Consider the following 26,633-nt stretch of genomic DNA (forward strand, 5'->3'; position numbering starts at 1 on the left):
TCCACCGGCAACAAGTGAGAGTTCTTTTGCTCCAAACCCTCGCCAGTGTTTGGCATTGTCAGTGTCATGAATAGTGTTTTATTTTGCTGATCCATTTCTTCTCTTCCTCGTGGTTTTGAATTCTTCAAGAATTCCTTCAAATTCTTGCTAACCATTTGGCCTGTCTCACTAACAGATGACCTTCAGCTTCTTTTCATCATCAGCCCCAGCTAATGAGTGCAGGTAGCTCAATTTTGTTTTGTTTTGGTTTTCATTTAATTATTAACAGAGGAAGTTTGGGGCGCCTGGGTGGCTCAGGGGGTTAAGCCTCTGTCTTCTGCTCAGGTCATGGTCTCGGGGTCCTGGGATTGAGCCCTGCATCGTGCTCTCTGCTCAGCGGGGAGCCTGCTTCTCCTTCTCTCTCTGCCTGCCTCTCTGCCTACTGTGATCTCTGTCTGTCAAATAAATAAATAAAATCTTAAAAAAAAAAAAAAAAGAGGAAGTTTTATTGGCAAGTGTCAGCTTTGTGTGCCAGGCTATAGATCAGCCTTGAGTTATGACCCCGCCCAGATATTAATAACTTTGCTTAACAAAATCATTTGTTTCAGGCATCTGTGAACTCATTCAAATACATCTTGTCCTTGAATTCTGCAAGTATCCCCTGAATAATAATGTATGTACTTTTGTTATAAAATACACCTAAAGGCATATTCTTCATGATTAAGCTTGAAATCCCTTGAGGTTTCACACCAAGTCATATAAAACCAGGGAGAAAATTTCTTCATGTAATGAAGACAATATGCTCTGATATTTGGCTAGTGAGTCAGATTGCCTGAAGTGGATTTAAGTCCTACTTCTTCGATCTTTCTCCTCTCAGAGTTTTCTGTGGAGATGTGGTCTCACAGTGTAGATTTCTTGCGGCAGAATTGTTATTTATATGTGTGTAGATGTCTGCACATATCCTACTTATGAATATAGAATGATGTGAGGCTCAGTCACTAAGTTCAGTTTCTGTGAGGTTGCTCCTATGTTACATGTCAAGTAGATAGAATTTATTATGCATTGTAGTGAAGCTGTGGAAGTAAGGCTATTTTTTTTAAATTTTTTTAATGCTTGCACCTTTATAGTTAACTTGTTTAATGAAAATCTAATGGTTAGTTACATTGTTTTCAGATGGTGTCATTGTTATTATTTGGAATATTCTCTGGGAAGTTTCTCTGCATGCCCCCCAGATATAAGCCCATATTGCATTCCAGTCTTCCTCCCTCCCTCCCTTCCTCATTTGTCAATGGCAGTTTCTAGTTTGATAGATGACTTCCAGTAGGATTTAGTGGATTAAATTATTTTTACTTACATAAGCTTCACATTATTTACTTTTCATTCATTTCCATATATTTACAAACTTAAAATTGTACCAAACACATTTTTTAGCCAACATTTTCTATATTTCAACATGTATTATAATTGTGCTTTTTTATTATAGAAAAATATCTATATTCAAGCTAAGGTAGAAAACAAAGCAAAAGAAACTGACCATAATTCTTCAATTCTCATAGTATAAGTTTTCTTTAATATCTACATATGCTTCATCCCTTTCTGTCCACTCTTTTGACTCCAAGGCCTAGAGACTATATCAGGTAATGTGTACAATGTCTGGTCTGTCTTCACCACTTAAGGAGCTTTTCCTTTATAACTTGGTGCTGTCGGCTCCTTGTATCCTGGGGATCATGGGTAAATGTTGCCAGCCCTGAGACATCCACTAATGCTGAGAACAGGACCCATGTCTCACTGTTTAGTCCGCATGCCTAGCATTGTGTCTGATACATGGGAGAGACTTAAAAACATTTTTTGAATGAATAAATGCTTGATTAAAAGGTGTTGGCAGTAAATGTAGGGTAGTGATTTGATGTACTGAGTTGCTGTTCACTTCGATACAGATAGTCATGAGAGAGGCAGTAATTCCAGGGATCAGAGTGTAAAGGAAATGATGGACTTGAGGGGATGGCTGTAACATGCCCATGCCTATAGATACATACCCGGGATGTTTCTTTTTTCTTTTCTTTTTCCTTTCCTTTCCTTTTTTTTTTTTAAGGTTTTATTCATTTGTCAGAGAGAGAGTGAGAGCACAAACAGGGGGAGCAGCATGAAGAGGGAGAGAGAGAAGCAGGCTCTCCACTGAGCAGGGAGCCTGATGCGGGACTTGATCCCAGAACCCTGGGATCATGACCTGAGCCCATGCTTAACCGACTGAGCTACCCAGGCATCCTTATCCAGGATGTTTTGTAAGAAATTTTTTCTGTCCCTCAGTAAAGGAACTAACCGTTAAAAAGGTTCTATTTGTTTTATTTGGCTTTATTCCAATCCCCAAAATAAACAGAACCTTAGGAGCAGAATGAATATAAAACACTTAAAATACCTGGGATATTTGATACAGCTTATTTATTATTGCTTGTGTTGTTAGAAAAGATTATATTGAATGATTAATATATGAAGTTATCATGTCAGAATCATGAAGGAGTCATGCAAAAGAGTGGCTTTTTTTTTTTTAAGATTTTATTTATTTATTTGAGAGAGAGAGTAAGAAAGAGGATGAGAGGGGAAAAGGTCAGAGGGAGGAGCAGACTCCCCATGGAGCTGGGAGCCCGATGTGGGACTTGATCCTGGGACTCTGGGTTCATGACCTGAGCCGACGGCAGTTGCCCAGCCAAACTGAGCCACCCAGGTGCCCCTGAAAGAGTGGTTTTAAAACAAAAGAGACCAACAGAGATCTCGTACTACACACCTGTTAGAATGGCTGAAGTTTGAACCACTGACAGCATGCCAATGAGTGTGTGAAGCAACAAGAACTCTCATTCGTTGCCGGTGGAAATGCAGAATGGTACAGCCACTTCGGAACATAGTTTTGAGGTTTCTTACAAAAGTAAACTGTAAGATCTGGTGATTGCAGTCCGTTTTTTTCCCGGAGGAGTTGAAAACTTACGTTTTCAACAAAAACCTGTACAAGGATACTTATAACAGCTTTATTCATAGCTACCAGCTACCAAAACTTGGAGGAAACTAAGATGTCCCTCAGTAGATGAACTGATAAATAAACCGTGGCATAGCCAGACAAAGGGATATTATTGAGTCTAAAAGGAAATGTGGTATGGAGGTATGAAGAGACTTGAAAGAACCTTAAATGCATATTAGTAAGTGAAAGAAGCCAATGGGAAAGGCCATGTACTGTGTGATTGCAGCATAGAATCCAGGAGGGATAAGACATTCTGGAAAATGGCAAAACTATGGAGACAGTAAAAAGATCAGTGGTTGCTAGGGGTGGAGGAGAGGCAGAGAAATGCATAGAGTGCAGAGGATTTTTAGGGCAGTGAACATAACTCTGATATTGTCGTGGTGGATATATGTCATTATACATTTGTCCAAACCCATAGAATGTACCAACAATGAACCGTAAGGTGGACTGTGGACTTCGGTGGTCATGATGTGTCAGTGTGGGTTCACCAGTTCCAAGAAACGCAGCACCTGGGTGGGGGCGATGGTAGTGGGGAGGTTCGCATGTGTGGGGGCAAGAGGTAGGAGGGAAATGCTTTTGTAAACCTGAAATAACTCTAAAAAATAGAAGACCCGGTAAGTAGCAAAAAATGTTAACCATGACAGTCTCTTAAATTGGAGGGTTTGGAGAAGCCCGTGAGGCAGCTTGGTCACAGTGTGGCCAGAAAGTCTTCTGGGGCTGGGACTCGGGCAGTGGGCTGGAAAGAGGAATCTGCTTGCCTGGCTGCTTCTGGGGGAGCTCGTGCTCCAGACTTGAGCTGGACTTGGAGCACGAAAAACAGAGGTGTCTGATGGCACCCAGTTTATCAGGATGGCCTACCTAGCCATCTTCTGCATCAGGGGGAAGTCCAGCTTGTAAGAGGCCCTGAGCCAGCCAGATGTCTCTCTTCTGTGTCCTCCCTTTTCCTTCTGTGGCAAAGTCTCAGCCTTGTTTGACTCAACACGGTTCAAGCACTGGGCCATCCTTCTGGTTATCTAATAAATGGGGGAGGGATTTGTTATGATTTGAAAATACAAAGAAAGATTGGGCTACAGCTTTTATACAGTTAAGGTACTTTAGACATTGAAGGTCTGTAAATCATTACATGATTCTGGTAGTAGTAGTCAAAATAGACACGGATCACAGACACAGCCCAAATGGGAACATTTTTGACAGGTCTGTAACTTAATTGCTTTTTAATGTCAGTCAAACAGATTCCACTTTGGTTTCTTGGCCAGGCTTCTATAGGCCTATTAAAATCCTATGAAGTTGAAAATATGATACTTGTAAAATGTGTAAACAGCATAGCCTTTTGCCGTGTAGTTAAGAAGTTAAGAATAGGAAATTTCAGTTTGGTGTCTCTCAAAAACAGTTAAGTGGTGAGACTCCAGTTCTCTCTCACAGTTTCCTAATAGTCTAGTTCCAGAGTTTTTACTAAACAGCTTCATGTGCACATCACATCCAAGGAGGCGACCCTGTGCTGTTTCACAGTCCGAGGCTGCATGTAGTCAGGTAGCCCAGCTAGGCGTACTAGTTTGCTAGGGCTGCCGTAACAAAATGCCACACACTGCACAGTTGACGTCACAGAAGTTTGTTTTCTCAGACTTAGGAAAGCCAGGAGCCCAAGAGCAGGGTGCCTGGGTTTCCTTCTGCATCGTGTGTTCTTCGCTTGCGGACGGCCATCTCCTTGCTGTGTCTCCACACGTCGGCCTTCGGTCTGTGCGTGGCCCATGTTTTCATCACCTTTAAAGACTCTGGTCATACAGAATGAGGGCCCATCCACATGACCTCATTTTACCTTAATTGCCTCTCTAATGTCCCTGCTTTCAAACACAGTCACAACCCGAGGGTGTAGGGTTAGGTCTCCAACACAGCAATTTTTGAGGGACGCCATTGAGCCTGTAACACCAGGAGTTAATAAGCTAAAGGTTCTTTTCTCAACTTGCAGCAAGGACTCGGCTTCTCAATTGTAGCTGAGTAATGATGTCTCCTGTGGGCACTGGGTCCAGCACTGTCCCTTCAGAGCTGGGTAGAGGGTGAGGGACTTCTTGGCTCATGCCCCCTCACGTTTGCCAGCTTCTTTGTGAGATTATTGAATTCCTGTCTTTGGTATTGCCACATACCTGACTGCCATCAGCTACTGTATTTTAATTTTATTCATCCACCGCTATTTGCTAAATATTTTTTTTATACCTCTGGTTTTTTGTTTTTGTTGTTTTTTTTTTGTTGTTTTTTTCCTAAAGTAAGCTCTATGCCCTATGTTTGATGCCAGGACCCCGAGATCGAGAGTCATGAGCTTCACTGACAGAGCCAGCTAGGTACCTCCCTGTGATATATTTTTTTTCTTTTTTTGAGAGAGGGTGAGAGAGAGAGGAGGCGAGGCGAGGAAGGGGGCAGAATCCCCACTGAGCATGGAGCCGGATGCAAGGCTCGATCTCATGAGCCCGAGATTATGACCTGAGCTGAAATCCAAGAGTCAGACACTTAACCAGCTGAGCTGCCCAGGTGCCCCCGCTGTGATCTTTATATATGATGATAATACCTACACTACATACAAATTATTTTCATGTCTCCATGTAACATTGAGTTAGTAAGAGAATAAATAGAAAATATCTCGGAGCTTAGATTTCTTAAGCGGTCTTTGTTTTTCAGGGTGCCTGGGTGTCTCAGTCAGTTAAGCATCTGCCTTCAACTCAGGTCTGGCCTTGAGTCCCACATGCAGCTCCCTGTTCAGAGGAGAGTGCGTCTCCCTCTCGCTCTGCGCCTCCCCTCTGTGTGTGCTTGCTTGCTCGCTCTCTCAAATAAATAAAATATTTTAAACAAGTTTGTTTTTCAGTTTCTCTAAATATCAGATACTGTCGTCACTTGAGCATTCATTTTATATGAAATGTGCATCATTAGACATTTACTAGTGTAGACCTCTTTTATAGTTATAATTTAATTTGTATCCAGATAATCAAAATAATGTATTTGGGTGTTAGTTTAAAAAAGCCATATTCCATAACTTCATATTAATCTATTTTTGACACATGTAAGCACACATTTTAGAATGTCAGTCTGCAATTAGATATTCTTAGCACATGTCATTTGTGAAAAGCACTTTAAATCTAAGTACATTCAATTGAGCATAATTAAAATATCAAGATACACATTCTTCATATACATTTTGCCACTTAATTTTTTAAGTAGCTATAAGTATCTACCATGTGAATTCAAATTAAAGGGAGGTGATTAAATACAGTTACATTTAATGCTTTTAGTTTAAAATGTAGCAGGAATTACGCTATGTTAAAAAAAAATACACTGCTGTGTTTTCTGTGGACAGCAGCTTGATGACAGGATTTTTTTTTTTTTTAATGCATGACTGTTAATAGTTTCTGAATATTCTCAAGACTGTTACCCAGAATGGTTTGAGGGGTGTAGATCATATGAAAGCATGCTTTTTCATCTTGTGAGTTCTTTTGGCTCGACTCCCCAGATCCCAGGAAAGAATGGTCAGGACACCATCGAGGTTAGGAACGAAGCTTTGGAGAAGGGCTTGTTTACTTCCTAACAGGTGAAAAAAAATGGATCCCGGAGAAGTATGAACCAGAGCTCCTTAACCAGTCCTTTAGAATGATGTATTAAAGCTATAGTTCTCTTCCGTAGCCTAATGATAAGCAGATAGCCTTGACAACTCATTCTAAGGCATGTAACTTTAAAACCTACTTGTTCACCATTATTGGACCTAAACTATGATAGTTTCACTTTAGTGTGGGGTCACTGTCCTTAGGGCCCTAGGGTATGTTGCCTTTCTATTTGATTTTTCGAAATTCTGTTTTTAAAAAGTAGATTCACCCCTTCCCTCAATAAAATTACCTGTGCGGCATCAGAAGTATCAACAGTGAGCTTCATCATTTCATAACATGGCAAGAGAAATTTGGGTGACCGAACTGTGAGAAAGAAGAAGAAATCAAGCTTACAGTAGTCTCTGGTCAAGGAGCAAAAGCTGGGATGGGAGCCACATTTCAGGTTCTTTGCAGTCTCTCTAGCCCATTTCAGAGAGGCGGGTATTAGAGGAAAAAACCCTGTAATTTTACTTCGAGCCACGAGGAGCACGTCACGTGAAAAATTAGAGCATTTGGAAATAATGATGCTTTGTGTCGAGAGAGTCCTGTCCATTTGGGAGGTTGGTGCTTGGGCTTCACACTGGCATAGTTGCAGCTTGCTCAGTCCTGTGTCCCTTGTGGGTGGCTCTCAGCCATCCTGATGCAGAGGTGAATTGACGAAGATCAGGTGTCGTAGTCCGGGATCACGGCCACTGCAGCTGTCCTGGAGGCGTGGACTTTGATTCGTGCTTGGTCGCAGAATGGGACGTCCAGCATTGCCTTGGGACGGTGTTAAATGTCCAAAGCATCAGAAGTTGCTCTTGGATGGAAAGGGCATTTGTGAGGCTTTTCTCATAGCAGTCTCACGGCCTGGTCAGAAGAACATGCCCCATGCCTTGTTCTTGGTGGGGCGCTCTGGCACGGTGCCCAACCTGGTCTCTGTCTCCAATGCTTCTGTGCCTCGTGGTGCTCGTTTCCAGAGTGGTTTGCTGGTATTGGGGGCGGTCCTTAGCTGGATGGAGGCACAGAAACCAGTTCCCCCAAGAGAGTGGGGGAGACACTGAGCTGGTTAGCTACCATTGCTGCTTTATAAGCTCTTTCCTGCAGCAGGACAGGACGAGCCTTTTCTCAGTAACAGAAGTATTTCAGAATTAGAAGTACCCATGTTTTGTTGAATGTGAGCTTGGGTTTAACTGATAAAGTTAAATGAATTTAAATAAAAACTCTCCCGTTATGTTGAGCATCTCTATCACCCATCACTAGGAGAGGTTTTTTTTTCCCCCCTAAACTTTTTTACTCGAGATTACTACTTCCTAGAATGCTCAGTATCACTGTGCTTTCCTCAGAAAGAACGTTTAATTTACAGATTTCTAGGGAGAGACAAAATGGGAGCTCATTGTACTGGCTTTGAGGGCATTTGGTAAGCTAAATTCACCTAAACAGTTCTGTCCTGAATTTGTTAATGGTGATCAGTACCGTTGACTGAGTAGCATGCTAAGCACTGGGATACGTGCTTTATGTGCATGCTTTCATTTCATCTTTACATAATCCTATAATTAACTTCTAGAACGTGTGCTCCGTAGGGGTGAAGCTCTTCTTAGTTCTGTGTGCTCTTAGACAGCTGCTGTAGAGTGGGCACACAATTTCTTTAAAAAAAAAAATGCTACAAAATAGTTTGTCATAGTGACACTGGTATTCACTACAGTGCATTGGGCAGTGCCCAGTACCTGGTAACAGCCCAGGGAAGAGTCCCCATCTCACTGAACTGACTCGTTCCTCACCTGCAGGTCCTGTGCACTCAGTGGGGTAGGGTCTCAGGGATCCATGGGTGCCTCCCATGGCTCTGGGTCCCCTCGGGCAAGTGCACATCACAGCCCTAACCAGCACATGGGCAACTGCAGCCTGCTGTGTCTCCGTCTGTCGGAATTGAGGCGGGGAATGCATGAGCCATTGCCCTGGACTTGTCTTCAGAAGTCATTAGCTACCTTGTTGACCTGTCTGTGTTGCACATTGGGCTAAAAGCTCACCATAACTTCTGGAGAGCCAGGACGTTGTGTTTACTGTTGATTCTCAGAGGTCATTTGTTTTTACGTTTGGTTTATGCTTCGGAACTTTCGTCATCTCCTTTTGCTGAATCCTGACCCATTTGACTATATTTTTCTATATCTTTGGAGCAGAAGGAGTACAGAAAATCCCGGTTTCACACCCTGCTTTCCTCTCCTCCCCTATGCAGAACCCATCTGCTGTTTTGTATAAGTGTAACATAACCATCCCCAGTTCTGTTTTATCTTACTTTTCTCCTTAATTACGCTAAATATGTTTGCATTCTACCTTGCTTGCCTCCATATATGATATCACCTCTGCCTTTCCCTTCCCTTAAAAATGTGGATTATACAAACTCTAATTCCACAGCCTCCATTTTCCCATCTTCCTGGTCACAGATCACACCATGTGCGGGACCTCGCCTTCCTGTGCCGGCAGGCATTGCTGGCCATTTCACTGTTAGCTCTTCCTTCTGGAAGTCCCTTTCTTGACTTCTGTGCCTGGACTGCTGTACACTCTGGTTTGTGGCAGAGGCTTCTCATCACTTCTTGGGTTTCCACTCTCGGTGTTTCATCTCCCTGTAGCCCATGTAAGCTCCTGCCTTTGGTTAGCACAGATGTGGGGTAACACTCTCATCTGTCTCCATCCCTGCTCCCAGCACACCTTTCCATTGCCTTCTGGTAGTGTCCCCCAACCCTTACGTCCCTGTGTTCCTGTTACACAGATGTAAAACGCTGGGTCCTTTCTTTGCTACTACATACTTCTTTGGCCCGGCATTCAGCAGCCCGGCCTGGTGCTCTCTACTACATCCATTACCCACACAACCCCCACCCCCTACCTGATCAGTGCAGTTCTGATTCTGGCCTTTTTTTTTTTTTTTTAATCTCCCATCTAGTCTGCTAAAATCCTGATTTTCAGCCCTGCCTCAGGGCTCTCCTTCCCTCCTGAACCCTCTCCCTTCTGCTATCCAGTCGTCTTTCTGAGACACAGATATTAGTCATGACACTCTCCAGCTCCCAGACTTTATTCCGGACCTGCTCTCCTCCTGGCACACATGCAGTGGAAGGTGCTGTCTGCAGGATGGAGCCGGAGTCTTCGGCATCGCATTCGAGGCCTCCCATGATTTGGCCGCCTGTGGCCTTATCTTAACTGTCTGTCTCCCAGCCCCGCAGGCCCTGTGTGAGTGGCTGGCGGGTTCTGCAAGCTGCCAGGACGTGCGGTGCTCTGTGGCGTGAGGGCACGGCTGGCCTCCAGCAGGTGTGCTCTGCGTCCAGGCTCCCCCTTCCCAGCTTTGTGATCTCGGGCATGTTACATGAGCTCTTTCACCCTTCTGGTCTTGCTTTGTTCTCTTATAAAACTGGAAGAATATTACCCACCTTCTATGATGAGGACGAAAGGGAAGATTCTTACAGCACTCTTGGCATCGTGCCTGGTACATAGTAAGCACCCAAATAAATGCCAGTGGAGGAAAACGTTGATCTCACCGTAATGATCACTCTTACTAAGATTTCGCTTGGACAGGTGTGGTGGTGGGTCTCTGCACCCTGTGAGTGTGGCAGGCCCCCATCACTGTGCCTTTGTGCCATTCTCCACCTGGATTAGCTAAATCCGAATTGCATGCAGTCAGCAGCTGATGCGTTACTTTCTTATGTGCCTTCCCGCCTCCCCACATTATCCCAGCCAGCAGAAATCTTGCCTGCCTTCAGATTGCCATGGCAATTTGTCTGGACCTTACCTCTTGTGTATTATAATTTCCTTTCTTCCCACGTGCCGCTTTTTTCTCCTCACAAGGCATGTATTTATCGGACCCAGTTGAAAATCCTCTGCTCGCTGGCTGCGTAGCCCCGCATAAGTGCTGGATTGGCCTGCTCGCGCTGCTGTAACAATACCACAGCCTGGGTGACTTAAACAACATGAATTCATTTTCTCGCCTCCCTGGAGGCTGGAAGTCCAAGCTGGTGTCAGCAGGGTTGGTTTCTTCTGAGGCCTCTCTCTAGGCTCAATGATGGCTGCCTTCTCTCTGTGCACTCACGTGGTCTCTTCTGTGTGCACGATCGTGTTCGTATCTCAGTTGGCTCTTATGACACATAGTAGGGCCGCAGTTACGTTGCGGTAGGACCCACTCATACGACCTCTTCTTCCCTCAGCTGCCTTTGGAAAGGGCCTGTCTCCAAATACAGTCATCCTCTGAGATGCTGAGGGTTAGGACTCACTTCAGTCTATGAATTTTGTTGGACACAGTTCAGCCCATAGCAGTTCCTTTAATGTTTTATGCCTCAGTTTTCTCTTCTGTAAAATCTAGAAGAAAGACCTCTGGGAGGGCTGGAGATAGGTAATCCACGCAGAGCAATACCCCAGTGGCCAGTAAGGGGTGCTTCATTAATATTTATTCCTTCACTCCTATTTCAAGCTCCTTGAGAACAGGCATGCTTTCTCACTCACCTCACGTCCTTGGAGTTCTTAGGACAAACTGAGCATGATTACTTATGAATATGTGATGAATCTTTATGATGTGAGTGAAGGTATGATCAGGTGGCAGAGGTGTCTGCCATGAGTGCGTGTTTGTCTTTAGATGGATGCAGAGGCTGGGTAGCAGCTACGATTCCGGCAAGAAGGAGCACACCAGGAGACCTGTAGACGAGTCTGTGTGCCCACCGTAAAGACGACATACCACACAGAGCCAGTCCTAGTGTCGAAGGTCTTCGCCCATTCTACTTGCCACAGACTCCGGAAAGTCACAGGGAAGTGATCTGTGACGTAGTTGCACACGCACACATAGGAGCGTCTTCACACAGCCAGGTCTCTCCAGTGATGAGGGGCACCAAGCCGGCACACACAATAGGTGTTCCTGTTGGCAGCCCGCGGAGCCCGCTGGCTTTGATCTCCCAAAGGAGGCACAGGGTAAGGCACTGTGAATGGACAATAGGCCAGGAGTCAGGACAGCTGCAGCCAGCGTGCTACTCAGTGATCAAGTCGTGGCGATGCCCAGACACTGCGCATCTGGTGATCAGCATCGTCTGTCGGTGCCTCGGAGTCTCCCGTTTCCCTCTAGCTTGACTGCAAAGGACCGCTTCATCTTCGGAACCTTTACAGTGTGCCACTTTGAATCCGTCTGCTCTTTCTTTCTGAGCCCACCCAAGGCAAGGAGCCCGTCCTTTTTTCTCGGTATCCCTACCCTCTCTTCCCACTGTGTCTGTTCCCTGCAGCTGTCTGAAGCGGATCTGACTTTTGCATTGTCCGTAGTGATTAGAATTCACTCTTCTGTGCTCAGAGAATCAGTATCTATTGATTGGCTTGGAGTCAGCGAATGGAGTATTAAGTTCTTATTTTGTATATATACAACATGAACTTTGACAAGTGTTTGTACAGATGGAAGAGAACAAGTGAGAGCAATTCTGTACCTAAGAATTGTACCTTTACTAATGGCACCACGTGGATCTGTAGAAGTTTGTTGTGAGGTCACATGTAAACCGTAAAAGTTGCTTTCTGAAAGAAGTGGAAAACTGGTATTAGAAATCCCAGCTGTAGGGAGGCCTGTCTAGCAGCCTCTCCGAATTCAGAGGGGTCTGGAGGTGATGCAGTGAAGTCAGGCGATCGTCAGCTCTCACTGCACATCTTAATCACGCAGGAGCACTTTGTAAAAGGGTCGTTGTGGAATTTCTTATTTGTCTGGAGTAGGATTTAGAAGTCACTGCTTTTCAGAGCTCTTAAAGTGACTAATATGCAGCCGGAGAGGAGAACTGTCCCTCTAGGAGACCGGAAAAGAATCAGGTTTAGAGTCACTCCCGTGTCCCAAGCACTCGTATGAGGTGAGGTGGTTTGACTCAAAGGGACCAGGGGGGTGGGGTTGGTCCTCCCAGGATGTGCTCAGCTACCTCCCCTCTGCCTGCAGGCAGTGTGTGCTGCATCTGCTTTGCGTTTGTTCCTGTGCTGTTCTTTGAGATCAGTGTATGCAGACCACTCTCCCTTCTGCCCTTGATAGAGATGCTCTTGCCAACTTCTGAGCTTTTAAAAATCAGTCTCAGACTAATTCCAACTCCGCAAATCTTTCTCAGCAGTTCTGCTCCCATGCATGATTTCAAGATAAGTTTTTATTCATTTCTACAACTCAAGAGCTTGGATTAAGAAGCACAAACCTAATCCTCACTGTGCCACTGGTGCTATTACTAAGCTGGGTCCGTCTCCTCATTTCCTTCTGCCGACCTTAACTCCTGTCACGCGTCGTGTGCAGCGATGCAGGTGCAACCCCACAGAATGCTGAAGGGCTGTAGACAGGCTATAGGTTGGCCCCGCCACCTCCTTGCAGGTCACAGCAGTGTGGGAGCAAAGCATGGCTCTTCTAAGCCAAAGAGAAAAGGAAGCCTAATGTCTGTGCAGACCAGAACACATGGGCCTCCGGGCGTGTCGCCGCACGCTCTTCTTCCCACTTTACAAGGGCCTTTCCTGGGCCTTTTGATGCATCTGTTCTAGGTTTTTTTCTACCAGGGTTGTTTGGCCCATCTCCCAAGAGCCACCTAGGAGAGCTGGTGGGGGTGGGGGGTGGGGGGTAAAACAAGCAAGTGAGAAGGACCGGTCCGTGTGGCAGTCAAGACACCGGGCAGTACCGCTGCCTTGGGAACGGTTGTAATGTGGGCAGAGAGTGGAAAGCTTGGTCTGTTTTTAACAACAAGTGTGTCTTGATTAAGGGATCAAGTTAGTAAAGGTAGAAAAGCAATTTGATTTATAGAGAATTAATGGGTGAACAGATTTCTTTCTTTTTTTTTTGGCTAATGTTGCTATGTATATCAGGTAGGTTACGTAGAGGTATTTGTTTTTCTTTGTAGAGGTAATACATGATCTATGTAGAAGAAATACAAAATAGAGCAGAAAAGAAAATAAACCACTTGTATCCTACCACCTCAAAAGCACTGCACTCGTGTATTCCGTACACGATGGTAAGGAATAACGGGGACAGCTGGACATGGATTTCAGTAGGAGGGTTTTTACTTCCCAGGATGTATGTTGAACATTTTCCACAGTATTTTTATTGGCAGCATATAGTACTCATTGCATGACATACTCAAATTCATTTAATGCATCCCCAGCATCAGATATTTACGTTATCTCATTTTTGTTCCGAAGTAGTTTTAAGTTATACTTCCAAGATCATCTTTGCAGCCACTGTTGGTTAGTACTGGCCCTTTGGTGAGGTCGCATACGTTGGTTAATGATGTCAGGGAATCTAGCCAGAAGTAGTTTTGTGTCCTGTGAGTCCACATCACGCTTGTTACCATGATGGCACCGACTGAGCTGTAAAATAGCAGCATTGTGGCTGTGGTGACATCGCTCTGTGGTAACGTCACTGTGCAGTCAGGATTCTGAGCTATACCCTGCATCAGCCTGAGTGTGGATGAAATAAAAATTTAATGTATGTGTGACAAGGAATAACAAGTTGAAGTACAGTGGGAAAGAATGTAATTGCTTATCATAAATACAGGCTTAGCTTTGAAATAACTAGCTTAAAATTTCCCTTATAGTACACTTTAAAGATTTCCACCGATGGTCACAGGGGTGGGGCACCCAGCCCCTGCTGGAATGAAATAACACACATTGCTCAAAGTTTGGGCCATAATTGATTTAATGCATATTTTTACTACTTGGACCTTTATCTTCTGTGAAAAGAGCAATCTTACACAGGTAGTACATAAATAAAATTATAAGAATATGCGACCCCATAAAAGGGTGTTTGATGATGGACCTGATTTTTTAAGAGAAGAAAAAATAGCTTTCATCTGCGTTTACATGTTCTGGCATTTCTTGAGTCATTGCCAGAGTCAGGAGGTCCATCATGGGAGAACCTGTGTCCGCCCTGTCTCCTCCTTTTCTGACAATCAGGTCAGTGCATCTTTATTTGGATACTCTTTGATTTTCATTCTCTTGTTGCCTTTGTGCCCTTGGCTTTGAGCCCTGTGATGGCAGCTATTTGTGCTTCAGGGAATCTTTGTCATTTCCATGTAAAGACACTGGTGAGGCCGGGAGACATTGGTCTCTGGTTTTTTCCTTTCAACTTCTGAGTGAGGGAAATAGGACCTCAGTACCCAAAGTCTCTTTGGCAGTAGCTGTATCTTTGATTCAGACTCGTCACTGTCTTATATAGTCTCTTGAAGATAGGATATTCTGCACTCCATGGAGGATAATTCCCCCACTCTTCCTAACCCATCTTACCTTTACCCTTCTTTGGTCTTAAATCTTTACTTTTTCTCTCTTTTAGGCAGGAGGCTCCCAGGTGATTTTCACAAATCCTTTGGAAATCGTCAAGATCCGTTTGCAAGTGGCTGGAGAAATCACTACTGGTCCACGAGTCAGTGCCCTGTCTGTTGTGAGGGACCTGGGGTTCTTTGGGATCTACAAGGTAACTTTCCTTTTAGTCAATTATTAGGTTCCGTGTTCATCTTCTAAATTAGCAAACGGGGCGAACTATGTAAGTAAACTTCTCCTCGGTGTGAAATTGATTCCTCACATTTTGGTACCTGGAGAAGACGTTCCACTGGGGCCCGTAGGGCACCTTCACGCCCGCTGTCAAAAAGCCATCCTCAAAACACACTGATCACGGTTGACTGTGAGGTGAACGGTCCCCAACTGCGTAGCTCCTTACAGCAACAATGGCTGGAACTTTATTTGGTTTTGTTACTGGTGCAAAACCCTAGTTCCCAGCGCTGCCCTCCGTAAAGGATAGATGGAAGGATCACAGGGAGCCCTTTCTCGGAAGACAGGCTGAGCTCTCAGTTCCAGGAAAAGCCTGTACCAGATGGAGAATTTATTTCCCGATCCTGTACATTCCGGCCCTGTCCATATGTATTTTTCATTTGGAAAACAGTTCTTGGAATAATTGCAAAACTGGGCTTTCAGAAAATTCTTGATATTTGTTATTCACAATCCTCTACCAAAAAGTTGAATTGGAATCTATTAGAATTAGCTCCATATATGTGCAGCTCTAAGGCTTTATCAAGCATAAGGTGTTTACCATTTTTCAGTAAGAAGGTTTAAAAAATGTTTTTCATGGCCAACTTGACTAAGTAAAGCTTCAGGAATAAGTAAACCTGAAGTCAAATGTTTACATAAAATAGTTGTCATTTATTTCCCCATAAATATACAAAATCCCATCACATAAAATTGGTATTACTCTTTTCTGTACATATGTATCAAGAAATACTCTGTGCTACTCTGTGCAAACTCTTTGTAAGAATTTTGAATCAGTGTTTTGATCACCGCTTTTTGAATCAGCCATTCACGTGGTCTCAAGGAGGGCCTTGTGTTCATCTGTATCCCACGCTGGCAAGGTGAAGCACTTTCGGGCTCTGTGTGCACTATCATCCCTGGAAGCTTTATCCCACAGACACAAAACATTAGGACAATTGTTTCTTTTCTCTGCTTCCCCGTTCATCCCTAATGGACATACCTGGTCCCATAGTGTAACAACCAATATGCTTTTGAGAGTGAACTTCCTGTGCCTGGTTTTGACATCCAGCACAGCATTTGTGACATCCTACTCCCAGGAAGACTTTTTCACCCTTTTTTTAAAACTCAAGCTTTGCAGGTGATCTTGGGAGGCATCCAGTGTTAGTAACAGCTGACGTCGTTTCGAGCAAATTTGCTCTTCCCCGGAATGCCACTCTGTACTTCCCAGGGTGAAAGGATTGGAAAAGTACCCCCTGACCCGAGACTTGTTAGAATTGAATATAATGTGACCCCTTCTTTTCTGGGGACCTAGGGGGAAAACATGCTTTATATTTAGGCATGTGTGGTGTTTAGGAACAAATATGCCGGTATTTTAAGTAGCACTTCAAATGCTCAGGGTGTGATTGTGTGGCGGAGAACACTGTTAGAGCCGTTTCATCTACCAAACTATTATCCAGCCGCAAAGGAACTCATCGCCGTATTGTCACGAAGCGTAGCATTGATAAATTTGAAGAAAAATCATCTTCCTTTCTAAATTTGTAGGCTCCTTGCAGACTGTAACACAATGTGGCAGCGCGTCATTCTGACAAGATGCCATGCCGTCTTTCAGTGGGCTGTCTGGGGGAAAGCACTTAGGCACTATGGCAGTGACTGCTATCGAAATGTCTCGAAAGATAAAATGGTAAAAACTTGTTTGATGACACAGAAACGGAGACTGTTAAACTACCTGCAAATGATACAAGACTGAGAGCGAGCCCTTTGCACATTCACGGCGTTTCCAACCCGAAATCTCCTCTCCGGCCCCTGGGAAGGAGCAAGGCTCCAGGTTTCGCAGTTAGGAGGGCAGAGGCTGCGGGGGGCCGGCGTCTGTGCTGACGCTGGGGCTCCGAGGTGGCTTGTTTCCACTTCCGTGCTGCAGTTGCTTTCCTGAAATGAGCAGGACTGCTCAAGTTTGAGCAAGAGACCTCTCCCATATAAAGTTGGCTTAATTACTAGCCAGGTGGTTTAATCTAGTTCAGAGGCATTCCGCAGGGCTTGGTGCCTCCTTACAAAACGCCGCTTTTGGTGTAATGATAATTACCAAGTGAGGTCACTACCACCTTGAGCTTCGGGAAACTTGATTTCTGTGCAAGAGAGTGAGTTGGCAGTCTCATCCTTTCTGCAGGTCACTGGTGTCATCGGCTGCATCGGCTAAGACCCAGTCTAGACCTCACTCAGCGGAGTTCACCTTTCCGCTCCCTTACGCTAACCCGCAGGTTTTGTTTCTGGAGACTGGCTCTCCTCTGGGCCCTGCTCACCGTCCCCCAACCCTCCCTGGTCAGAAGTCATTTAGCAATTCAAGAGCCGTCCTTGTCCAGGCATCACAGCTTTTGCATTTCTGTGTGGTTTAATGTGATTTTCTTTCAGGATAGTGCTTTTCAGTAATAAAGGTTTTCCTGTTTCTCCTCGTCATTGGGTAGAAAAATGCACCTGACCAGGAGTGACCTAATACTTTAGAACTTGTATGCATCTCTGCCAGTGGGTCTTTAAAAAGGGAGAGAGAGAACTGACGTCCTCCTCTCAGTGTGGACTGGTGATCTTCATTCTCCTGCCCTCGGGTCTTCTGTTTGTTGTCGTTAACATGACAATGTGGGACCCAGGGCGGTGCTCAGTGAGCGGCTCTGTCTGTGTGGTTAAGCCTGCTGTTTAACCTCGCCTAAATTGGACTTAACCAGTCTTCCTATTTTTCTCCTGAATTGACTTGCAAAATGCCCAGCTATTCTCTGACTTCCCAGTAAATGGTAATTAGAATATTTGCTTTAGAAATACATTTACAACTGAAAAAAAAAGTGGCTGCGGTAAACATTTCACATTCCTGAGGTTAGAAATAGTTTAGAGCAGATACTGTGAACTCTGCAAACAAAGCCCCCCCTTCTTTTGGTAACATTAAGAGATCAAGCCCCTGTGCAGACTAGGTGGGTGATTGAAGTCAGGGCAGGATAATTAACTGCCCCTGCAGGAGCTACTTGAATATAATGTAGTTGGTTTTGCTGTTTTGGGTTTTTGTTTGTTTGTTTGTTTGTTTAACAAAACCTGCAACATACACTACTTTTCTTAAGAATGTAGGAGGTCTTACTTCCCTTTCCCTACATAAATTTTGTTTAACTGCATAAGCCTCTGGAGCATAAGTAAAATAAATAAAATACATTCTGTCCTAGAAGAGGAGATGGTATCCATCTTCTGATCCCTCTTCTCTTGGATGGTGCCTTTTCCATAGGAGCCAACAGAGAGCTTTGATAAGGGAATGGATTACACTGTAGGAACAGAAAGAAACCTCATTTCACATTAAATGGGAACATGGCTCATAGAGGCTACAAAGATGCTTCCTTAAGCAGTGGGCCAATTTATGTCTCTTTCTGAGGACAGTGAGGTCCCTGAGGTCTGTGAGGCACTGACAGCCAGGCCAGCAAGCATTGTTGGCAACCGCTTTCAGATTGTTTAATCACGAATTACGCATCAGCTCTACCTTGGAAGGTGGTTACCTGGGGATGTGGCTGTGTGTCTGCTGTGTTCTAACCAAAAGCGTTTGTCCCACTGCATTCAACAGTGTTCACATACAGTTTTCATACGCATGCATGCATGTTGTGTATGTCTGTTTGTTTATGGAGTGTACATGAATGAGCCGTTGGAGCTACTGGCCATAAAGTCAGAAAGCTAGTAATGATATATCGGGTACATTCCTATTTCGTCTGCTAGTTGTCTCCAGGAGATGTTGTTTGTGTGTTCTAAAAGTTAAAATACAAGTTCACGTTGCAAAAAAATCAAATAATTCAGAAACACATGTGAGAAAGATTCTCTACTACTTCCGGTTTCCCTCCTCTCTTCAAAGGATAACCACTCTTTGTTACCTATCCTTCAGAAAAGAAAACCTTTCTGTTTACATCAGTATTTCTCTCTCCTCTCTCCCTTTCTTTTTCTCTCTGTATATCACATATTGGCTCAATATCAGAGCTGTGTGTGTGTGTGTGTGTATTTAGAATATTTCTAAATACACAGTATTTTTTTTAATTGAACTATAGTTGACACACAGTGTTACGTGAGGTTCAAGTGCACACAATATACCTTAAAGTTCTTTCCTCATTTTATATAAGAGCTGTGTAGAATTTTTTTCTAGAGTTTTTCTAAGCGGTTTCCTGTTGATAGGTGTTCATGTTGTTTCCAGTTTGGGGGTATTGCCAGCAATGACAAGGTGAATATCCCTGCGAGATATTTTGACATACTTTTGTGAGTATATACAAATGATAAATTCCTAGCAATTAAAATTTTTAGGTCAAGGGGCATGTGCATTGTTTTTGTATTAGTAGATTTTATTAGATCACAACAGTTTAGCAATTTGAGCTTGATAACATAGGAGTACATAAGAATAATTACTCAATTTAGCAGCTTTTAAAAATATCTATTTTGGGGTGCCCGGGTTGCTCAGTGGGTTAAGCCTCTGCCTTCAGCTCAGGTCATGATCCCAGGGTCCTGGGATCAAGCCCCACATTGGTCTCTCTGCTCAGCGGGGAGCCTGCTCCCCCCCCGCCCCGCCTGCCTCTCTGACTACTTGTGATCTCTGTCTGTCAAATAAATAAAATCTTAAAAAAAAATAACATTTTAAAAAATATCTATTTTTATGAGTTCAGGGCTCCACCCGTCGTGCCCTTGGGGACAGTGGTGCCCTGCGAATTTTCTAACACCGAGGGCCACTTCATGGTTTTACAGCCGCTCCATTGCTGGTTCTCACCCCCTACCTCTCCCACATTTGTCTTTCCTCTGAGCCTCTGTGAAACCCTCCTCATGGGCTTATTCATTTTGATTCTTGACTCCCCTAAATCTGTTGTCCCCGGAATTGATCTATTAAAGTGTAATCAGATTAATTGATTGGGAATGCATTCATCATACTTCTGATGAAAGCCGACTGGTAGGTGCAGAGTCCTTTCCCTGCTCAGGAGTTGGTGGGTAGAAAAAGTCAGCCATCAAGAAAACTAATTTTTGTTCTTGGGGAGGCGGAGGGATGGGCAAAATGGGTGAAGAAGACGGGGAGGTACAGCTTCTAGTTATGGAGCAAATCAGCTGCAGGGACAAAAGGCACAGCATAGGGAATTGAGTCAGTGACACTGCAGTAGAGTTGTATGGTAACCGCTGGTAGCCACACTTGAGGTGAGCTCAGCGTAACATACAGAGATGTTGAATCACTATGTTGTACACCTGAGACTAATGTAATATTGTGTCAGCTCTACTAAAAAAAAAAAAAACAAAACCAAACCCAAATCTCTGACATCAGGTGATACTAAGATCCTTGAAGGAAAAGGAGACAGGTGAGTGGAGAAGGGCCAAGGCAGGATGGGATGTGGGGGGGGGGGGGGTGCATTTTAATAGGATGATCCATGGAGCCACTCAGATGAGATGATATTTGAACAGAAACCAAAGGAAATGAGAAATAAGTGTGCCCTACAGAAACTGTGGTCCCTGATGGAAAACCATCTCGCAGGTTCCTGCTGCACTTAGAATAGAGTCCCAGCTCCTGCCCCGTGGCCCCATCTTCTCCACCCTCCATTTTGTACCATCCTCTGCTAGCTACACTGGCTGCCTTTCTTTTATTCAGGTATTCCGAGTTCACTCCCTCTGCCTGAAGGTTCTTCCCTTCATGTCTTAGGTCAACAGAGGCTTGCTCAGAAAAACAGGCAGGTTGCTCACTGTCCTAGTGCCGTCTTCCAGTTCTTTTCAGGGCACCCAGTACCATCTGCTAGTTTTTGATGTGGGTGTGTGTGTTGGTGTCTGCTCATCTAGAGTGTACTCTGATACCAGAGAGCTAGCTTCTTCACTACTGCTTGTAACCGTTTGTGGCACGTAAATAGACATTTGATAAATATTTGTTGAGCAAACGAATGGCAAGCAAAAGCCAGGTGTTCCCAAGTTATAAACAAGGATATTAGAGCACAGAAAGTGAGTGAGTTGGCAAGTAGTGACCAAAGATTATGATACCGGGGACATCAGATGTAAAGAAAACATCTGATTGAGAGCTTGATTTCTCATTTCTGGAGGCATCTATTCCTTCACCCAGCAAGTTCTGCCCTGGACACTGCGGATACAAACAAATAAAAATTGCATGGTTTTCTAAGAAGTTCACCATCACATGGAGCAGTCAGACAGGTAAGAAGATCCTTGGAATACAGCATGTGTGCAATTGGGAAGGGCTGTCGGGGTGTGCACGTGGTCCTTGAGGAAGTAGGGCTCAGTGGCAAGGACAGAAAGGCTTTCCGAAGGAGAGGTAGCCTTAAAGGAGAGGTCATTTTTCACCAGTGGAAGGCAAAGACAAATGGCATGATCAGGGTTGTGTCTGAAGAAGGATAATTCAGTTTCAGTATGGACATGCCACGTAGGAGCTTGAGACCAAAGGTGGGTGGCTTGTTAGGAGGATCTCGGCTGGGGATGGTGGGAAATGATGGTGAAGATAGAGGGATAGAGGGGATATGTTTGGGGTTTTTTGTTTTTTATCAGTTTAAATTTAGATATGTTTGCCACAAATATATGTGTATATTTGTATCAATGTTTTATTTTCAGTGTGAGAGGATGTTTGAGAATCCGTCTCATAAATTCTTGGAAAGTGTGGCAAGGTGAAAAATAAAGAATAAAAGATGACTCTCAGGTTCCTGGCTTGAGCACCTGGATACAGTAAACTTTAGAATTTTTTGATATTTAAGAAGCTGCAGAAACTTCGCAAGATCCTCTATCGGGTGTTACCTCTCTAATTGAGATGAGAAGCCCACAAATCTTAGATTTAGCCAGGTGACTTAGTAGGCAGGGGTGGGGCTATGAGAGCCTATCACCTGACTCCCTGTGTGGTGTTTGTCCTGCCCTGCCTTACTGAGTATAGAACCAAAGCCTTATCAGACCCTGTCAGAGGGCTGGGGACTCGAAAGGCTCTTTTAAGGGTCATCTGCATGTGTGAAACTAGGAGAGTGGGTAATATCTCCAAGCCAATGGGACACCAGTGATGCAATGTGGAGACCACCCGCATCTAGGTGGCAGAAAGGAGAATGGATGGAAAAAACCAGAAGTAGCTCTCAGGTGGAGAACTGAAATGAACAGTTGTTAGTAGGAGTTGGTAGAGGGATAAAGTACAGGGGAGGGGGGTAGCGATGAGTGGTATTAAGTGCAACAGAGACCAGACAGGATAAAGCCCAAGAAAAAAGGTCTTTGAACTTAAAGATGGAGGTCAGCAGTTATTTTTAAGAAATCAATTTAAGTAGAATGGCAGAAGTAGAAAACTATATGAGAAAATATTAGCAGCTACAGACCACTCAGCTTAAAGCTTTTACTGTGAAAGAAAAGAAGAAAAAGAGTACAGAAACTTGAAGAAAAGGAGTGGAAGGATGTTCGGGAAAGAGGAGGTTGAGAGATTCATTGCCTTTTTCAATTTTGTTACGAGAACTGTGGCTAACTATAGACAGAGAGGAAAAAGAGTCACTAGAGATAGAAGGATTTGAAGCATCTGAAGATAGCAAGATCGAATATGGTGTTAGGATTTCAGGAGAGGCAGTAGAGACAGCCTAGGCTTAGAAGAGAGAAAGAGAGAATGCATGTACGTGCCTAATGGCACACAGGCTCTTTGGAGGTCGTGTGACTGAGCGCTTACCTGTGCAGGCCCTGTGCTTAAAGCTCTATATTACGTTGTGTCATTTAATTCGTCCTACGGCCGAGGAGGCAGATAGTAGTGGTGTTTTTTTGTTTGTTTGTTTTTCGGAGGTTTTTTGTTTTTTGTTTTTTTGTTTTTAAGCTCCAAGTTACCACCGAGGCAAAGAAGTCTTGATGGGTTTGGGTAATTTGTCTAAGGTCACAGACCTTGTAAGTAAGTAGGGGGCTGGGTTTCTAACTCAGTCCAGCCTCTCTTTGAAACCTGAGCTATCACATAAAGGTCTGTTGAGCCAGATAGGAGAGAGCACGTGCTGGCTGTTTGGGGGAAGTTTGACCACAGAGTTATGTGCTGAGCGCAGACAGGGAGTCATAGCTGGCAGGTTTGGGGTCATGGTCGACAGTGAGAGTGGAAGTGGAAAGAGTTGAGATGGCGCTAAGCATCATGAACTTGGCTTGGCTGAGGCTGGGGCAGGTAGCTTACTGCTCTTGCTGATGGTTTTTTGTAGCCAGTGCTATTTGAATACGGTGGCGATCCTGGGAGAACAATCCACTTTGCTCTATTTTGTTTTTTTAGACTAAGAACATGGTAGATCTGTCAGCTCTTTAAATTGTAGAAATTAAAGTTATTTTATCCATTGTGAGGCAAAAGGGCCCTTTATTTATTTTTTTAAATTCCTATGTTAAGCAGAGTAGCAACAGGAATCTCATTATGTTGTACCAAAAGCCCCAGGTAACCTGGCAGCGGCCGTATTGCTTTTGTTGTTCCAAGTGATAGCTGTTGGTGTGCCTTCCTGATGGCTTTGTCAAAAATACCCTCCCTCCACGGATATGCACATTTTGGACAGCTTATTAAAAGGCAGAATTTTTGAAATTCAGAAGAGGATGTCAAATACCTCAAGGGTCCAGGTTTTGTATCTAATATGGTGAGAATTTGAGAATAATATTGGAAGTCATATGATGTTATCCATATTATGCTTAAAGGTTGCATTAAGGAAAAAAAAAACAAACTGGAAAGAAAAAGACTTTATATCTTCCTATCTCTGTGTTCTAGGTGCATCAATGAGGAGAGTCGTAGTATGTACATGTTCATAGGATTGTTGTCAGGATTTATGAAAATAATGCATGTAAAGGACATAAGGTAGAAATTAGCACATAGTTTGCATGATGTGTTATTATTAATTATAAATTATGGGATATCAACTAATGGATAACCTTGTAGAAATACCTGGTTCCTTCCACTCTGCCCCAGTCCTGGGTAGTTTCTGATGTTGTGTGGTCAACAGCTGTCTCTGGGTCAGGCATTCTTCTTTGGACTTTGGAATAGGAAATAAAAGGAGGCACCTTGAAAAATACTGTTTTAATAAAACACTACCTAAGGGAAGTTGAGTGTGCTAAAAGAGGACTAGAAAATGTTCTTAAAAATGTTAGAAAATGACTACATTGTACACCTGAAGCTAACACTATGTTAACTGTATTGGAATTAAAATTTTTAAACTTCATAAAGAAATTTTAAAATATTGGGAAATTATTAATTTTTTAAAAATCATTTTTCCATTTGTTCACCAAATATTTGTTGAGGCCTGACACTTACAAGGATGAATATGCTATCATTGCCTTCAAAGTGACCAATGCTCAGGGAGGGAATAGAATATAACCATGAAGTGCCATAGTTCTTTAATGATTAGTGCCATAAAGGTTTTTTGGTTTGTTGTTGTTGTTGTTGTTGTTGTTTAAAAGAAGAAGAGAGGGTGTGCAGAACAGAGTGTGAGAGAGAATCCCAGGCAGGTTCTATGCCCAGTGCAGAGCCCAACCTGGGACTCAATCTCATAACCCTGAGGTCATGACCTGAGCTGAAATTAAGAGTTGGTCACAACCAGTTGAGCCATGAAGGTGCCCCATGTTTTTTAAAAATCAGTTTTAGTAGGCAAAATAGTTTTTAAAAGAAGAAAATGCAGATATAAAAGTGTATACTACAGGGACATCTGGGTGGCTCAGTGGGTTAAAACCTCTGCCTTTAGCTCAGGTTGTGATCCTGCCTGGGATATAGCCCCACTTCGGGTTCTCTCTGCTCGCCAGGGATCCCACTTCCCCATCTCTTTCTCTGTCTGCCTCTCTGCCTACTTGTGATCTGTCTGTCAAATTAAAAAAAAAAAAAAAAAGTCTTTAAAAGAGTATACAACAATAAAATGTTGGTCTCCTAGTCCCATGTGACAGATGACCTAGCTTTCCAGAGGTCATTTTTATCAAGTTAGTGTTTTGTTCTTTTGTTGTGAGTTTTTGTTTCTATTTTCTGCTGAGTGCCTGCAGGATTAGTTTTAACACAACAGTCTTTTAATTTTTTTTATTTTTTTTTTTTAAGATTTTTATTTATTTGACAGAGAGAGAGATCACAAGTAGGCAGAGAGGCAGGCAGAGAGAGGAGGAAGCAGGCTCCCCACGAAGCAGAGAGCCCGATGCGGGGCTCGATCCCAGGACCCTGAGATCATGACCTGAGCCAAAGGCAGCGGCTTAATCCACTGAGCCACCCAGGCGCCCCAACAGTCTTTTATTTTAATTAAACTTTTGGAATATAATGTGCAGTCTTTCATGCTTAAAAATACTGAGGATGATGCTACTAATCCATTGCTAATAGGGTACTCTGAATGTTTTCTAGAAATGATAGATACATTTCTGCTAATCTGTCCTTCCATTTATTTGGTTTCTAATTGTAACTGATGCATTCACTTAAGAGGTACCCAGTTTAATGGTGGCTCAGTGGATTAAAGCCTCTGCCTTCAGCTCAGGTCATGATCCCAGGGTCCTGGGATCGAGCCCCACATCTGACTCTCTGCTCAGCAGGGAGCCTGCTTTCCTTCTTCTCTTTCTGCCCACCTCTCTGCCTACTTGTGATCTCTCTGTCAAATAAATAAATAAAATATTTTTTAAAAAAGGTACCCAGTTTAAGAAATGTTTATTGAGGGGCACCTGGGTGGCTCAGTGGGTTAAAACCTCTGCCTTCAGCTTGGGTCATGGTCTCAGGGTCCTGGGATGGAGCTCCAAATAGGCTCTCTGCTCAGCGGGGAGCCTGCTTCCTTGTCTCTGTCTCTCTGCCTGCCTCTCTGCCTACTTGTGATCTCTGTCAAATAAAATCTTTAAAAAAATGCTTATTGACTGTAAAGTTAAGGAGGTACACTGTCCCCTATGGGGTCTGATCAATTTAGCAAACCAGTACAAACCTAGGATTAGGTGTTTCGCCAAATTAAAGATTGGCTCTTAGCCTGATAAATAGAAAACTCTACTGTGATTCAGTTGTAAACCATCTAGTAGTAATACTTAAGCAGCAAGTTGTTTAAAGACTATATCAGCTATTTCCATTTTCTGCTGCAACAGGACAGTGTGCTTTCCATTGCTGATGGTAATGACCTTTATATCATCACCTTTTATTGAAGTTCCTTTTGCTAAGTATTGTACTGAGTACTTTAAGCTAGTCATTGGATCTAAATTCTCATGTCACTAAGAATGTTACATTTAATAGATGAGGAATTTGAGGTACAGGGATACTGAGAATGTATAGCTAAGTGGCAGGGCAGTGATCTGAGCTCAGGTTTCTGACGTCCAAAGCCTGTATTCTTGTTCCAACAGTGTCCTGCCATTGATGGAAGTGGCAGAACTGATATATAGATCCATATTAAGATGGTACTTAAAATATATATATATATGTATATATATATATTTGTCAGATAGAGAAAGAGCATAAGCAGGGAGAGTGGCAGGCAGAGAGAGAAGTAGGCTTCCTCCCCCTCCCTGCGCCCTCCTAGCAAGGAGGCCTTTGTGGGACTCATTCCCAGGCCCAGTCATCATGACCTGACCTGAAGGCAGACACTTAACCAGCTGAGCCGCCCAGATGTCCCAGATATGGT

At 43.6% G+C, this 26,633-nt stretch overlaps 1 protein-coding gene across 3 annotated transcripts in view; it reads left to right on the forward strand.

Moving 5' to 3' along the window:
* Nucleotides 1-26,633, forward strand: part of SLC25A13 (solute carrier family 25 member 13) — a 182,654-nt gene that overhangs the window by 134,475 nt on the left and 21,546 nt on the right. For all 3 annotated transcript variants that reach the window (XM_046020856.1, XM_046020857.1, XM_046020858.1), the window contains one exon: nt 14,888-15,028. In XM_046020856.1, coding sequence (XP_045876812.1) covers nt 14,888-15,028 — 141 coding nt within the window. The remainder of the gene's footprint in view (nt 1-14,887; nt 15,029-26,633) is intronic.

Source organism: Meles meles, chromosome 10 (assembly GCF_922984935.1).
Source record: "Meles meles chromosome 10, mMelMel3.1 paternal haplotype, whole genome shotgun sequence".
Lineage (NCBI taxonomy): Eukaryota > Metazoa > Chordata > Mammalia > Carnivora > Mustelidae > Meles > Meles meles.